The sequence below is a fragment of the Seriola aureovittata genome, chromosome 12 (assembly GCF_021018895.1).
Source record: "Seriola aureovittata isolate HTS-2021-v1 ecotype China chromosome 12, ASM2101889v1, whole genome shotgun sequence".
Taxonomy (NCBI): Eukaryota; Metazoa; Chordata; class Actinopteri; order Carangiformes; family Carangidae; genus Seriola; species Seriola aureovittata.
In genome coordinates, this window is record NC_079375.1 from 12,290,701 (window position 1) to 12,307,544 (window position 16,844).

The 16,844-nt window shown below is 41.7% G+C and overlaps 1 protein-coding gene across 3 annotated transcripts in view; it reads right to left on the reverse strand.

The window, feature by feature from the left end:
- agap3 (ArfGAP with GTPase domain, ankyrin repeat and PH domain 3) overlaps nucleotides 1-16,844 on the reverse strand; it is a 115,705-nt gene that overhangs the window by 15,906 nt on the left and 82,955 nt on the right. For all 3 annotated transcript variants that reach the window (XM_056391305.1, XM_056391306.1, XM_056391304.1), the window contains exons 12-13: nucleotides 15,853-16,002; nucleotides 9,574-9,729 (exon numbers count right to left, since the gene is read on the reverse strand). In XM_056391305.1, coding sequence (XP_056247280.1) covers nucleotides 9,574-9,729; nucleotides 15,853-16,002 — 306 coding nt within the window. The remainder of the gene's footprint in view (nucleotides 1-9,573; nucleotides 9,730-15,852; nucleotides 16,003-16,844) is intronic.

A 16,844-nucleotide genomic window follows, 5' to 3' on the forward strand; every position in this document is an offset into this window, starting at 1 on the left:
ACTTAATCAAAAACAAATGTCATACATCCACCAAATACAAGTTTTCTTGGATTCTGAGCCATCACTCGTGCACAAGTTTTAGGGCTTCCTTTCTGCTTCGCATCCGTATGGTAGAAAAATCACCTGTCAGCACATTGAAGGGGGAACACGTTAGCTGGAGCAACACGCATGTCGGTTGTGCAATCTGACTCTGCAAATCAGCGGCACAGCTCAGTGATTGAGGCCCATCTATGCACGAGAGCACTGTGGAATGGGCTTCTGTTAAACTCAGCAACATCCAAGTGATTTCTTGGCACCTCCTGTGCTCCCTGGCACCGCTGTTTGGTTTGATGATGCCTCAAAACCTCCAACGCATAAACGCCAGTGCACGTTTTAATTCCACTTTAAAGAGCATTGCGATTCACCAGCAACACAAACTGATATGTTTTTTTGTGATTTAACTTTTTTTTTATGTCTTTAACATTTAATTCAGACATATCCTAAAGTTGCTGGGTTCCTGGTAAATATTAAAATCAGTTTGTAAACTGTAAACTAAATACACAGCCAGTGTCTGTTTTGTTGATGAATTGGCTTCTCGTAGAAAATAAACATGGACTGCGAAGACGCTATAGCGGTCAAATTTCTGCTCATGAATCCAAGTCTAAAACTCTCTTTGTGTTCAGTGTGAACACATTTTACAACTGTATATTATGAAGGCGTCAGGAGACCTACTGTATCCGCCAGCATTCCCACTGGTGGAAAACCAAAACCACTCAGCTAGCCAACTCCGCTGTCAGTATTATCCCATTCACCCGTGTGTCACCCCGTTACTTCTGTGACACAAAGAACGACTGTTAAGTGTTACAGCAGTTTTCCCTGCTTAATAATTATATTTCTTTCACATTCAGTCAGTCTACCGTCTCAGGAAATCCATTTTGTTGTTGTTTTTAAATCACAAAATCTGTGTTTTATCCTGCCTGCCCTGTTTAATACAGAAGCTCCAAGACTTTCTCTCATTTGGAATCTTTGCTTCTATTCTCGCTGCTGGTTGCATAATGTATGCTGACGTTCTTGGTATGTCAACTCCCCCTCAGTCAGTCTCAGTTTGGCCACACCAGATGAAGGTTTTGTCAGATACCATTTAATACGAACACAGGCATAAAAAAAACAAAAACAAACAAAAAAACAAAACAATCAAAGCATCCCATTTTGGATCCTGAAATCATAGTTTAGGCTTCGTAACTCTCCACATTTCCAAGAATGACTTTTGATGACACTCCTGGGATGATAAGTGACCAGAGCCAATCTTATTGCGTTTTTAAAGACAAATCTAATTATTTTTACCACCACTTACACAATCTCAAAACTAGATTTCAAGATTTCATTGACATTTTGAAGAAATTAGAGTAGGGACTGAAGCATCCTCTAATTTCTTGGCCAAATGCTTTTTAAAAGTGAACCGCACTGGCCATTTGATATCTCGTCTTTCAGCATAAACGGACAAAGCTAGAGACTGGGTATCTGTTTTGAGATCTTTTTTTAGAACTATTTTATTTCAACTAACCATGACTTAATGTTATTTCCTTGAAATTCTCCCATGAATTCTCCCATGTCAAGTGCGCTGACAGCTATTTTTCCAGGCCATGGTACAATGAAAGGTAGATTTGATTTTCATTACTTTGTCATATTTAAGTGTCTGAAAACAAGACAATAATGAGTCCAATAACGTTTTCTAATAATATTGGCGTACATATTAGCTACTATGTCCACACTCAACTAGAATAGTTTATACTTTTTCTTTTTTCTTAAATGCATTTGATATTTTTTGATATAGCGCAAACTCATTTATCTCCAAACAGGCTTAGAAAATTGTGAATCGACCATGGTTCTTCGCATCCTTCCTTTGTGTTTAACTAAGATTTATGAAAATGTCACCTGTCGTTTTCAAACAAGAGGTCTGACACAACATATGTTCCAACACATGCTGTAATGCCTCTGCTGTTCAGAAGCAATTCATTAACTCCGTACTGTACAATGTGACTCGTTTAACATCTCTGGTCTCTGCACATGCTTGAGCTCATAGCCAAATGATTTGTAATTACCTAATTATGTCTATGCAAATAGTCGTCTCATTTGCATAAACCATGTTTGGAGGACTGGAGGCAAGTAGACACAAGGGGAATGTTTTTTCCTGTGTAGCTTTGATCCACCAGGTCCTGGAAATAGTTCTGCTGATATGCTATTAATGTGCTGTATTAATTACCCACAGTGTTGATATCATTTATCATTACCAGAAGTCACATTACAAAGCAAAGTTTTTTCATTGCATCCATACACATGTAGACTTCTACCGTAATCCTTTCTGACGTTTGATGAGCGAGGAAATGCTCAAACTTAAATCAACTCTGTTATAAAGTGATGGTAGTCTCGCGATAATAAGATCATCAGATAAATGATATAACTAAATAAATAACTACACTTTATATTTATAATCAATTCACCCTCCTTGGTGCGAGACACAGACCTGTGCAGTTAACTGACAGATGTCTGACGGATGCCACTAATGTAGCGATCCCAGTGCCGTGGCGGAGGGCGATCTCTTTAGGGGGAAAGCAATAATCCAATTAGCTCGACACCGACTTCAATTATCTGATTTAGTTTGTGGAATTGACTACAGGTCACAGACAAAATCAATAAAGACCTGGGAGCCTCTTTATTTAGACTTAAAGTGAAAAAGGTCTTTTGGTTGTGTGTGATGTTTTAGAGCCGTAGCAGGGATTAAAATTCTTCATTTGATGGAATAAAAATGGTCTATTAGAAGGAACCTAAAAGGTGATAGAGAATAAAAGCAAAAAAAAGCAAAAAAATATGGAAAGAAAATTAAATCTGAAAATAAAAAAAAAAAAGCAAAAAAAAAAAACCTTGATTAATTGGAATACATAGAGAAGAAATCAATTTTTTTCTAGTCCAATATACCTTCAGGTACAATAACTAATGCATTTGATTAGAATTTGTGGTTCCCAGACTCAAATGTTGTTATACTTGTGTTTTCATCTTTTTAAAAAACCTGAACAAAGCTAATTATTCTGTTGGCTGCCCAGGCAATAAATTGGAGGCATTAAAACACTTTCATTATGGAGATTAAAAAAGCAATGGATGACTGATTTCTTAAACTGATGAGTATACGAGGGAAAACAAATCTAATTCTCCATGCATAGTAATGCACATGCGAGACATACAGTAGCCACTAAAGAGACAGAGGGCCATGTGCAGCAGGAATCTTTACGGGGAGACACAGGTATTGTCATTACATGCAGCTCCAGCACACTGATATTATTTTTTAATGCCATCCGCAGTGTGGCAATTCAGCTCCCAAAACCAAAGTGATTCTGCTCCATGTAAGCATGATGCTGAGGGTCAAAGTCTTGATCTCACAGACAGTAAATCTGAGCATGAACAATGTGTCAAAGTTAGCACTGCTACCTTACAGGCACCTGCCATGATGAGCTTGTAAAAGGGCCATTAGTGCCTCTGTCATTACTCAGTGGTCACAGTTGGAACATGGCTGGCAGAGGAACGATCACCTGGTCACATTAACATGAGCATTAACCTCCTGACCATATCTATCTGCGAGCCGACAATCAACAAGTTCTCGCCAATTACAAATAAATTAACAAAGCTCTGCCAGTGGGCGGACAAGGAAGAACACAATTTAAAAGCAATGGAGGAGCCAACTGTGAAGAATGAGCGAAATATGATTTTCCTTAATTAACATGGCGTAATAAAAAGGAAATTAGAGTGTAATGGCCATGGAGCTACAAAGAGGAAGGAGCAGATAAAGATACTCATCGTCCACCATTTACATGGATCATAAAACTGTTTGGGAACCTCTCAGTTACAGACGTTCATCAGATACTCGATGGCTTCTAGCAGCAACACAACAGCTCTTTAATAAGCCCAACGTTTCGCCACTAGCAGATGACTGCTTCAAAATAGAAAGATAGATTGTGAATGCATTTTTAATATTTACTGGCTGCAGTGGTAGAAAGTAAGTACATTTACTCCAAGTACCGTAGTTAAGTAGTTTTGAGGTACTTGTACTTCACTTTGGGGTATTTACATATCATGCTTCTTTATAGAGAGATATTGTAATTTTTACACGACTGAAGTCACATGACAGCTGTAGTTACTGCCGACTTTTCAGATGAGAATTTTACTTAAAAAACATATAATAAGCTTTGAGCTGTTAGTTTAGTGATTTTAACAAGTGGAATATACTGTTCAAAAAGGTCAAAAAGATTACAGAAAAGGTCCAAGGAATACTTGAATTTTTTTTCTCTCCTTCTCTGTTAAACATCCCATGACCCCTGATATTTATCTTGTGAGCAGGGGCCCCGCCACCTAGGTTGGGAAGCGTAGAACTACACCACCTCACTGTATTTTAGTTCCACTTCAATGAGCTACAACTGTAAAGTGCTGCATGATAAATAAGAATCGAATGATGTCGTATATATGACATTTACTACATTTAGATGAACTGTTACTGTTACACCTTGAGTACTTCCTCCACCACTGACTGGCTGCCATTAAAGGAAAATCTTCCCCTTTCCAAAACTGTTTAGGTGCTGTAAATCATAAAGGTATATGTTTGACCTGAAAAACAAACTGGAACCTGAAAGAAAAGGAGGTGACCTGAGGACGGTGATCCCTCTGTCGCAGTGTATGTGCACCACCGAGGACCTGTGGACCAGATTACCACCTCGGGGGGTTTGCTGCTGAGCCCAGCTGCGCTGTCTACACAGCAGGCAGCAACACAGCATCTATTCTGTCTAAGCCTCTCAAAGATCCTCTGGAGACCAGTGTGACGAACCCTTGGAAAGGACTTAACAAACAGCTCGTAGCCTTGAGGACTCCCCCCCCCCCTTTTTTTTTTTTCACCCATTTGTGTGAGAACTCGGCTGAAATGATGACAAGGTGCAGAGGTGCACGAGGTGAGCTATTGTTGTGGTGTGTAGGATGTGTTTTGTTGTGTCGTATGCATGCATCAGGCAGTCACTTAAAGAAGTGCTCGCCGTTCCTGTGAATTAACGAGCAGTTGGGAAGAACAGGCCAAGGCGGTGCCATCTGTAAATGTCACAGGCACTGCTTGCTCATTTTACACATCATTAAAGCCAATATTCCTAACCTGTATCAGAGCAATCAGGAGCAGGCCATTACTGCGACAGGGGCCCCAGGGGAACCACGACCAAACTCAGAAAGAAGAGAGCAGGGAGGGAGAGAGAGAGAGATAGAGCACACTCTTTATCAATCTGACACACACACACACACTCTCTTCCACACACTCATACATGCACACGCACATGCTCAAACAAACAAGGAGCACACCTTCCAACAATAAACAAACACATGAAATCAGCACCAACACCACTACCCTAATAGCTAGTGCATTTAACAACAGAGCAGAATGAAAACAGGGCCAATTATACATGTATCTGTGGGCAGTGTGTATAGAGCCCAAATGAGAATCTTGTTATTCCTTTCCCTCCATACTGTGGCGCTCAGAAAGCTAAGCCATTACAAGAGTGGAGGCTCCAGGGACAGCTTTCGGAAATGAGAGCGAGACGGGGAGTGACAAAACAAAGTATTGAGATAAACACCCACCATTAGCACAGGCAGTTAAACCTCCATTTCCTAATCCTCAGCTGGACTCCAGAGGATATTAACCCTTAGTTTACTAAGGTACAGGACAATAGGATACTGGATTAAGTTGGCCTTGCAGTGCAAAATTAACATTATTAATGATCGACGGTCGGCGCAGGTTATTTTGTGGCGCAGAGCGGAGGGGGAACATGATCTCTTGTTCCAGTCTATCTGTAGATGAGTCCGAAGCATCAGGATGTTGCCTAACAGTGTTTTCTTCTGATCTAGAACTTCTGCAGTGTAAGACAGTCAAAGCCCATGAAAGAAATCTGAGAGCAGACAGCGACTAATAAAAGCTCAAACAACGAGGAATGAAAGAAGAGGGGGGAAAAAAAGACAAATGGTGAAATGAACATTGTTGTAAAGAAAGTCTTTCAAATACATATCAAGGTCATTGCAGTCAATTCATCCCAGTTCTTCACCCTCCAGTTGGCAGCAACTTTGTCACTGATCCCCATGGATTCACATCACTCTGTGCGTGATGCCCCTCATTCTCAGCCAAAACGAAATGATATGTGTCAACAGCTTCCTTATTCTGTAACCCTGATGAAGACTGCGAGCTGAAACTATTGAAGCCCGATGACCCTGATAGGGTCACAAGGCCACAAGCTGACACACGATGGTCTAATAAAGTTCTTCTGTATACTGGAAGTGTTGCTGGAGTTTTGACCTCTTACTATTAAATCCTAACTGCTCTTCAGCATCTTAGTTTTAGTTAGTAGCATGGCATGAGGATTAATTTAATGGATTAAGTGGTATCCCATCATACATTTGTGAAAACATGCACATTTACAGTATATGGATATTTTCTGGTTACTTTCCACCAGTGATCCATATTATTTAAACTGATTTCATGAGGGCAGATTGTTTAATCCTCAGATACTTATGGGACACAAGACTCCCGTTATCACCATCCTTGTAAAATTCTGTTTTAAGCTTAGGGATCCACTTTCTCCAAACATAAAAATTATGTGGAGGAGTGGAGGAGTACTTTCAATCACTTTAAATAATCAGCTCAAATTGTAAAATAAAATCTATTATTGAATCCTTAATCAAATACGGTTTATTAACCAATTTAAGATTAAAAACTGGAGTTTGTGAAAATAAAGTGAACTGACCTCAGTCATTATTGCAAGTCTTGAGTGTATGTCTGGCAGTATGAGTGATGCCTCCTTTAAACATATCTTCTCTTAGAACTGTAGGACTTTTGCATTTGTGCTCAAAATGTGCAAGAATGCACTTTAAGTTTGATGAGACTTGGTTTAATTTGATGTCTTTTGCTGAAATTGCACCAAATCAAATCCTGCAGTGGAGATGTAAATGAAGACCTTAACACCTCCTTTACATTAAAAGCGTTCAGGCAAACACTTGGCTCTTGTTTCCTCCCTGATTTCTGTGACCTTCGCACGAGTAAATATCTTCATCCATAAAACTCTGAGAATCAGGAAGGAGCCTCGCACAACCGCAATCTCCCTTCATCCCTGCACCTCCCTCTCTGCTCACAGTGGACAAGCTAAAACCCCCAAAACAATGAGCATTTGATACACTTTCTTTAAAAGAGAAATACATTAATGATGCTCCCTGACAGTCTGCATTAATCAGAGGGGGCTCCCCCTGAACACAACTCTTTATCGGCCATCGATTTTCCAGTGGGTTTATGGCGAGCGACACACCGAGAGAGCTCGTCGCCGGGTGGCTGCTGGGAAACACATTACGGGGCTGTCAGTTGTCTCGCCATGCATCCTGCATCATTCTTTAAGCACATGAGAAGTTCATTACACCACACAGCTCTGACAGTGCATAGGATATTAGGGACTGTGTCCATTGTGCATATCCTTGGTGGAGGTGTAGCACTGTAGACACAACAGAGAATTCGTGGACAATCCAAATAAAGCATTAAATTGAAAACCAATACAAGAGATTAAATGTGATTTTAAGGCCATCAGCTGGACTTTATAAGGGGCGGATCAAACCTATTTGAAAGGTTGTTTGCAATTATTGTTTGTCATTTAGCCTTTCATAATCATAGTGTCTAGGATTTTCTGCAGCTTCAGCGGCCATGTACAAGAGTCTTGCTAAGTACCGTAGTTCCATATTTGGAAATGACGGTGCAGCAACAGTTTCTCCAGGCTCCCTTGTACATCCTTACACGTTCCATGTTGACCAAAATGATTTCTCACCTTAAGACGCTCACGCTGTTTTGATTTATGATGCTTCACAACTACTAAAATTCAATTTCAGCCTGCATTGCACGCTTCTGATTGCCCCGTAAATGAGACAAACTGATAGCAATTTATTCAAGGATCCCACCTCTCCTCTCCTCTCCTCTCCTTTCCTTTCCTCTCCTCTCTCTCGCCTCTTCTTTCAACAGGAGACACAACTCACATCACCAGACTTGGGTGAATCCAATATTTAAGTGATACGTCTGTATTCCAGAGCACTCAGCAGAACAGACAAGTTGATGCTAATAGAAAACCTTGCAGAGAACAATGAGAAAGATAGAAAACAATGTGCATGTTTGATGACGTGAGGAACATTCAGAATCTGCCTCCTACAGTCTGATTACTCTTAGACTTCCTCCTCAGGAAGTCCAGGACTAATCTGACTTCAATTATGCAAACGTATACCACTGTAATTCTGTCAGGAGACCCCATAAAGAGTAAGCAATGTCAATAAAACTGAAGTAGTGGACATCTTCAAAAAAGACCAGGCTTGAGGAGATGCAGGGAGCTGCAGACTGCTTCTGTATACACACAGCAACTCATTATATAGTGTCTAAATATAGATGATAATGCTCAGTATACCTGCTACTACTGACGCTGTTGAGACCACATACTACTCCAACAATAAAAACAGCACCACTTATCTCCGAGATGCTGATGATGTTCACTCTAAACAACAATGTGGTCAACAGACCCATTCAGACTTTAAAGAGGAGCTGTCAGAGACCATGATAAAAAAGTATAATGATTATAAATGCTAAGCCCCATTTAGGAGGCGTCAATGCCATTGTTGTTGTTATCCAGCGTATCAATCTTGTTGATTGATCATCGCGCTCTGGTGACATCAGTTTTATGGCCTCTGAAATGCGTCTCAGTGTTTTCACAATGCCATCCAATTAGGGTATTCCATTCATCATTGGGCTGGAGAATCATTATTAATTGGGTGGAGAGCTGACTGCCACTCCCCTGCCGAGGAGGGCAGCGGCTTCTGGAGATCGGGCCATTCATTCGCCGGTAAAAGAAATGAGGGGCTGCGAGGGTGCACGGTGCAGGGGGCCACGCAGAGATACAAAACTACATACCTTTATGTACTTCATGGGCGTATTCAATCAGAGTAGACGAGATTACATGCTCTTTTTTTTTTTTTTTTTTTACAATGAGTGGAGAAATCTGATCAGTATGTAGAAGTTGCTGAATTCAAAGACAATCAGTGAATCACTGCGAGGCAGCTTTACGACTGGTACATCATGATTAAATAAAAAGAAGTGATAAATGCATAGAAATGAACATGACAAGTTTCGATTAAGTTTTATGTAAATATTTTTCCACTTTCCGACGTAATTTAGTGTGGGCAGTTCCCTTGACTCCTCTGATACAAACACGGTAATTTACCATTTCCTGTCACCTGCCAGTTGGGAGCTTCACTGGGAGGGCGTAATACTCAGGTTTGCCCCATCTCCCGCACCTGCCTGGAAATGATCCCTCACTGGCTTCCCAACACTAAAAAGTGCTAATTGTGTTGTTCGGTAACAGGTAAATGAACCTGGGTCTCTACATTGATATGTGAATATTTGGCCTGTTAGGAACCTGCGCAACCCATGGATATCTTTTTTTTTTTGTTTCATAAGTTTTGGTCTTTTCAGGACTAATGCAGTGATGCAATTTTTTGTACCTTCATTGCCTCCAGATAAGCCGTCTGGCTTTGTGATGCCCGTGCTCTTTTTCCGTCTGTGTTTCTTGCGGTTGGCGTGAGGCGAAGGAGGTGGCTCAAGTTTAGGACTCGTCGCGCTGCCCACACTGGAATTTGCGGGATCACTCGTCCCGTTGGCTGAAAAGAGAAAGACAGGGGGAAAAAAAATCATTATTTCTTTTATGTTAAATAACATTTTTTGCATTTTTTTTTAAGGTTATCTTTGTTTTATACTCAGTGCCCATGTGGTTTAGGGTTCACTGTCACAGCTTCAGCTTGTATCTACAGTTCCATGCTATACTAACCAGGTACAACTCCACAGTCTTTGCATAAGAGTTTCTCGTGAAATCTTATAATGCACCTGCCCCATTGTAGGGTCATAATTACAAGGGAAATAAGCTTTGGTTGAAGCCACTAAATTCTTGTCCAGATCATTTCAAAAGGTTCAAAACACTGATTTATATTACTGACATTACAAAGAAAAATTTATAGCCAGGAATATAACATTTTCAAATGTTATGAGTCACAGAAATTACCCCATGGATCTGACAATTTAACTTGACAGTAATGAAACAAACAAGTAAAGAATATAAATGGTTTGTGTTAAACAAAGTCCACTAAACTGTTAGCGGTAAAAATTAAACACTGAAATTAAGAAAATTAAATTGAATTAGGTCATATTTATTATAACTGTAATATATAGATGAGGAACTGAAGGAGATGAATGAAGAGCAAGTGTCATATTTAAAAATAAAAAGGACTTCTTTCTCATTATTGCATTAACTGGTCATGGGCATAGTGTGAAATGGAGTAGATTTGAAAAATGTGAAACTTCCTTTAAAGATACACTAAGCTGGCAGCTGCAGTGTAACTTATTCAAGTCAGTAAGTGAGGAATGGTACGCACTCTTATGTATCATTGTGAAATGACACTGAGTAATGAATAATGAATGATATTGTTGAAAGCTTCATGCAAAGCAGGGGCAGACTTGTCACAGAAATGTGTCCACAGAGTAGTGAGAGTTGGAAATGGCTTTGAGTGCTCCAAAAGTAACAGTGTGACTCCGGCTTTAGATGGAGTGAAGGACAGGTATGGGGCTATCAGTGAACAAATGGTTACCTACGTTAGCCTGCAGCAAAGCTCTCTATATGACTGTCTGAGAGTGACAGGGGGCTAAGAGCCGGTTTTGTTTCTTGTAAGTGATTTTATAAATGTGATATTAACCTGTGCTACCGTTGGGCAAAGGGATAGGATGCATGGGACGATAGCAGGGGGTTGTCAGCTTGCCATCTTTCTGATTTCCTGACATTTGACATCACTTTCCCTTCTTTCCCCCTCCGGATGCCATTATGAATCTGGGAGTGGGGGCCAGGGGCCTGGGGGAAGGAGGGAGGGAGGGCCAGTAGATGGGCCCCATATTGCTCTCCTCTTACCACCCTGTGTGGTGCTGGCAGCCTCCTCCATTGTCTCCCATCAAAAGCTCATTGTAGTGTGGCAAACTCCATTCATTTCCCTGTGCACCGTCCCAGCCCCAGGGGTGGAGTGCAGGAGGACAAGGGGCTCAGGGATTATTGCTGTTGTCGTTGCCAGTTGAACATGCTATAATGTGCGGCACTGTGCCATTAGCCAGTGTACAACATTAGGCCTAATTCGGTCATTACCTTTAGGGAGATGGGGCTGTCTTGGAGGAGTAAGATGGGCGCAGCAGGAGACTGAAGATGGCAACATGGGGGAAGAGCGGAGCTCCGAGGGCCCGGCGACGCATTGTTTGAGCGTGGGCAAAATATAGGAGACAACACCTGAGACACACACTGCTGTGTCCATTCTCAACTTCAGAGATTCATCATGATGAGAGTTGATGAATATAAGAATGTCATTACAGTCAAATTCATTAAAACTATCTCTAATTTGTTAAATGTAAGAGACCATCCTTAAAAGTAGTATCAGTATTTCAGTAGCAATGTGTTGAAAAATAATAATGTTGATTATATGCCATCAGATTAATAAACATAACATTGGTGCTTGGACCACATGCATTAAGCTCTCTGGTGTTTTGAATGGCAGCACACAGCCACACATGTAGCAGCTCCTAGTCGAGGCGTCTGTTTCAATTTCCCTGCTCTCTTACAACAGCCCCCCTGAGACGAGTCATTAGCTGGCTCAGACAGCTGGGGGCACAGGGGTCCTCAATGTGGCCCCCCACCCCCACCCCCTCCTCCCACCCTCTGCTTCCTCCTCCCTCCCCATCCCAGCGTCTGTCCCGTCAGCACAGCTCCGTATGGCGGGTGGAAGACTTGAGCTCCAACCTGCCTCCGACGTGACAGCCAGCATTTGTTTAATGTCGCTTGGGGTTAAAGGGGAGGGCTGCCCCTCAGGGGCCCCAACCGTGTCATAAACACCTCTAATTATCAATTTCTGCCCCTAATGTTGTGGAAAATGACCCTGGCCCTGCTCATCCTGCACCTGAAACATATACTGGGTGATATACCTCCCTTTGTTTGTACCAGTCAGCCTTTAAGTGTGTAACATGAAGTTAGAGGAGCAGGAAATGTATAAAACTACAGGACACACCAGTGAGCAACAACATCTAAGCACCTGAGATCTAATGGTTTTATATAATGTAAAGTTTCCTGCCTTTAAGTGGTTCTCACCTCGAAGCTATGCATGATTGCTAGATTTTATTTCTTAAGTTGAGAATTATAAAGTTGGAAATCGACTGATCCTGCAAGTCGAGAATTCACTGTAGTGTTATTAGCTAGCTGTTAGTGTGTATGAGGGCCATCAGGACCAAGCTGGGTAATGAAGCACACTGGGGGATCAGGAGTCTCTCTCCTACTCAACCAATATCACCTGGGCAGCAGAATAGGTATCAGCCTAACCTGTGATTACAGTGTATTGCCTGCACTCCCACCACGGAGATGACAGTTTAAACATGCTTCAGGATGAAGGCTGTGGGTGAGACAAAGAAGGAGCTGCTAACAGCTTCCTGTCTTTACCAATGCCACACTGAAAATGAATGAGAATGAAAAAAGGGTGAGAGAGAAGAAGAGAGGCAGAGGGGGGGAATGAAGAGAGAGAGAGGGGGGTCATTTCATTGTTATTCAAGAGGCTTCGGGTGAGGAGCACTATGATTCCGCCAGGCCCCTTGACATGGCAGCCCTGCCTGTCCTCAATCAAAACCAACGGCTGCAATTAATGGCAAAAATTAGAAACAATCACCGCCTCCCCCTTATTATCCTCAATTAGAGCGTACTAATCAAGGCCTGATCGCGCTCTGCTGCTCTCTCCAAACTAAATGTCAAACTTCATTACGGCCTGGCGTAGAAATCAAACGCCCCACATGCTATCACCCTCGCATCGGGAGGCCAAGGTATAAAACACAGTGCCACAGGAAAAGGCTATCTGTGCATTAACTACCTGTGTCCTGATATGCAAAATTAGTGGAGAAAAGGCACTTATATATAAATTAGCACAGAGCAGCAGAGACATGAAGGAGAAAATGAAAAGTGAGGTAAACTTAACCCATACAAAACTGTGACAATTAACACAGATTTATCAAGATGTAATGATAATCTGTTTTTAAAACTTTTCTCACAATTATTTTCATTAGGAATTAATTTCCTGCTTATTTTACAGATCGATTTTTTTCCATAAAATGTATCAAAATAGTGAAAAATGACCAGAGATCAATGTGACATATTCTGACTGATTGTTTAGTGAGACCAACTGTCTAAATAAAACCCACAAGATATTCAGTTTGCTATCATAATTGACAAAGAAAAGCAACAAATCATCACATCTGAGAAGCTTGAACCAGAGAATGAAAAACCACTGTGTCAGAGCGGATGCTGATTAATTTTCTCTTAAATCAACCTATCTATTATTACCTTATCATTTCAGATCTAGTCTCCAGTGTCATTTTTTGTGTTTTACCAGAACAAAAATGTGTAATAGTACATTTTAAGTAAAAGAAAAAATCACCCAATAAGACAAATCATAGCATAATTTCACTTATTATTATTATTATCATTATTATTTATTTTATTTTATTTTTTGACCATGAGAAAAATATCTCATCTAACAAACGGATAATATTGAATTCATTACTGAATGATTATCCATGGAGGGTACTGATTTGCAGTAATCCGTTGACTCTGGGAATGTGACATTACTCACACTTTGACCATGACTTCTGTTATTGTCATCAGCGCTCTTACATTGCTCACTCAACTGTTTGAACCTCTTGCTTTTAATTCAGGTTCAAAGATTGAAGTGTACCAAGGAGAGCAGGATCTAAACAAGCATGCGGTGCATTAAGAATGGGTGTCTTTATGAATGCAAGCAATAGAAAAATTGGGCCGGGATTTAATCAAAAATCTGCGCTCAATATTCAAGAGACGTTACTACCTCTGCTTCTGCCTTTGCTCAATAGGTTTACAAATGAGGACATTCTTTAAATAATATGGAAATGGTTACCTGGCTAAGATGCATTCATCCTCCAGTGAATCATCAATCTGCTGTTTTTGCATCTCAGAATCACATTTTGTGTTAACCTGCAACCTTCACCAAGGATAATGGAGTGATTGGGCTTGGTTCAAGTCAATTCAACTGGCAAAACATGAGCACCCTTCACTGTGGAACACCCTCTATTGATTATTGAAGGCACATTAGGATGGAAGATAAGAGGGTTGCGTTTCAATCAAGTTTATGTGTTCTGATAGTCCAGTCACACCACAGACATATCCTCCTGTTTTTATTCAGATTCTTCAGTTGTGCGGAGACAGAAAAACAAGATGTTCTGAGAAAGTTTTTGAGCTGCAACGACGTCCCAGTGCACATTACAAGCCTTTAACTGTCTGCACCGAGTATGCACTGATTACAGAGACACGCCTTCCCAAGGACGAACAACATATCTATCATTTGACGCAGTGTTTCTACTATTATTTTCAGCTCATTTGCCTCATTCAAGCTCATTTGTGGTTACCTTAAGAGTAGCATGAAAATAATTGAAGAAAATAGAATAATGGAGCAAATTGTGGATTTGATTTAGTTGAAGACTGGGTGTTGGTTAATGAGCTATGTTAATATTAAGGGCTTTTCAGTTTACCAAACATGAAAATGGGAAATTCTCGCCACCTTATTTCCACTGCGCGCAACGTTTAGGAGTTCCTATTTGTCCGCTGCAGACCGGCCGCCAGACACACGTTCACAAACATCCAGTATGAAGCCTCTTTTTTCTCCCACACACATATTATAATACAGACGCAAACACGCTCCGTGGAAAAAACTCACATACAAACAGCGACACAAAAATATTCAGCAAGAAACACACACACACACACACTCGCGCTCATTTATTTGAGGACCCCACGAATCTAAGTAATTCTGCTTTGGGCATGCTGCTGATGGGAGACAGGGGTAGGGGGTGATGGAAGTGCCTGCGTCCAGGCAGAATTGATCGTTTGGCAGCTCCAAATGAGAGACAGGCTTGTCTGCGGAACCACGAGGGCCATGCAGTTGGACTCCAGCAGCGCTCATAAAGTGCGCTCTTTAAACTGCCGGGGCCCCTGGGAGCCCATGGGGAGGGGGGGAGCCGCCGCCGTGCTAATGAGAACTACCAGAGTGCAAACATGCATGGAAATGACTGTTATTCTGTTGATGTGCATTTAAGTGCTTTTTTACTGCCAACCACAAAGAGAGGGAAATAACTGGTGATGAATGGTACCCCCGAAAAGCATTCATTTTCCTCTTCGGAAGAAAAGAGAGGAAAACAGAGGAGGAGGGGAGGAGTGGGGGTGGGGGGGGGGCAGAGAGTAAGATGGAAGGTAAAGACAGGATGGGGGGGTGTGTGGGGGCAGACATGCATGGTGAATATATTATCTTACTTTACTCAAGTACAGTGACATGGTGCAATGTGACACAGAGGCGGTAAGTGGAGATGCATCGATGGCAGAAAGTTAACCTTCACTGTTCCTCTCCTCTGAACACGCTGCTTCTATCAAAGAGCAGCAGCCTAAAAGGTCACAGCGATCACAGCCCTGATCAGCTAATCATGAAAATGAGGCTTGTTTCACCTGTCTGAGGAACCCAGGAAATGGCATCGCCATCAAACCACACCTTTAGTTCAGATCCATCCAACCTGTTTTAATTCACTGAACCTCTTGTGTCCTTGCGGTCGTAAGATGTGAATATTTCAATTGCACTATGCATGATGAGGGCTGTGGGAGGGGTTGTAGGAGTGTAGAAGGTCGGAGGTCTTACGGGCTCCGCTGCTTGTGCTGGTGTTGATGGCTTCATTCCACTGGTCGGCGCTGGACACGGAGAAGGAGCGCTGGTGCATGCCATCTTTACTGCCGGCAAACACTGACGCGCCCGTCTGGAGGGATGTACTGCTGTTGGAGTGAGGGGCGCCTGGAAAACAAGTGACAGACACAAGAAAAAAATGAACCCTGATTCCTCACGTTCTCTGCAGCCGTTTGAATTCTTAACTCGGTCTGGTAGGACCGTTTTCTTTGAACGCAAAAAAGTCCTGTAAAGAAGTGGTAACGGTGTAATTGAGTTCAGAGTTTTTCGGTTGTTTCTACAGCACTTCAATGCTGCCGCCGCCTTATTTGTGCACATCTCTCTGTCAAACACCCCCCCCCCCCCCAAACACCACCATCACCCTCACACAGACACACACAGAACCCCTCTCCCTCCGCCTCTGCCTCTAATTAGCCCTTAATTAACAAGATACACTCTGAACGCTAATTATCTCGCCTCATCCCTCTGACTGCCACATCGATCTCCACTGGCGTCAGCAGGCGTTCTCCCCCTAACTTCCAATCAGGCATGCCACAGACGCCTGGCTCTCTTTACTAATTCATGGGCTAGGCTGCACCATGTGAGGTCCTTCCCTCCTGTTCGCGAGCAGCCGCTACAACACATCCTAACTACTCTGAAAAACTCATCCATACACTTCCAGTCATACGAGGGGAATCAGATTAACAGCTTAGAGCTTTAAAATGCATCAAACTGTGTCGTGAAATAAAATCATTTGTTGCAAACTTGTGTGATTTTGTTCCAAAAAAAAAAAACATTAAAAAGAATTTAAGATGACGTTACACTAATAAGAACATATTTTATTGGATCTAAAAGAAAAGATGGGTTGTTTATGAATAAAATTTTCCACTGTAGTTATTCTCGAAAAGTTGACACAATAACTCCATAATCAGATTTTAATGAGGTAAACAGATATCGCTCTGACACTGGAA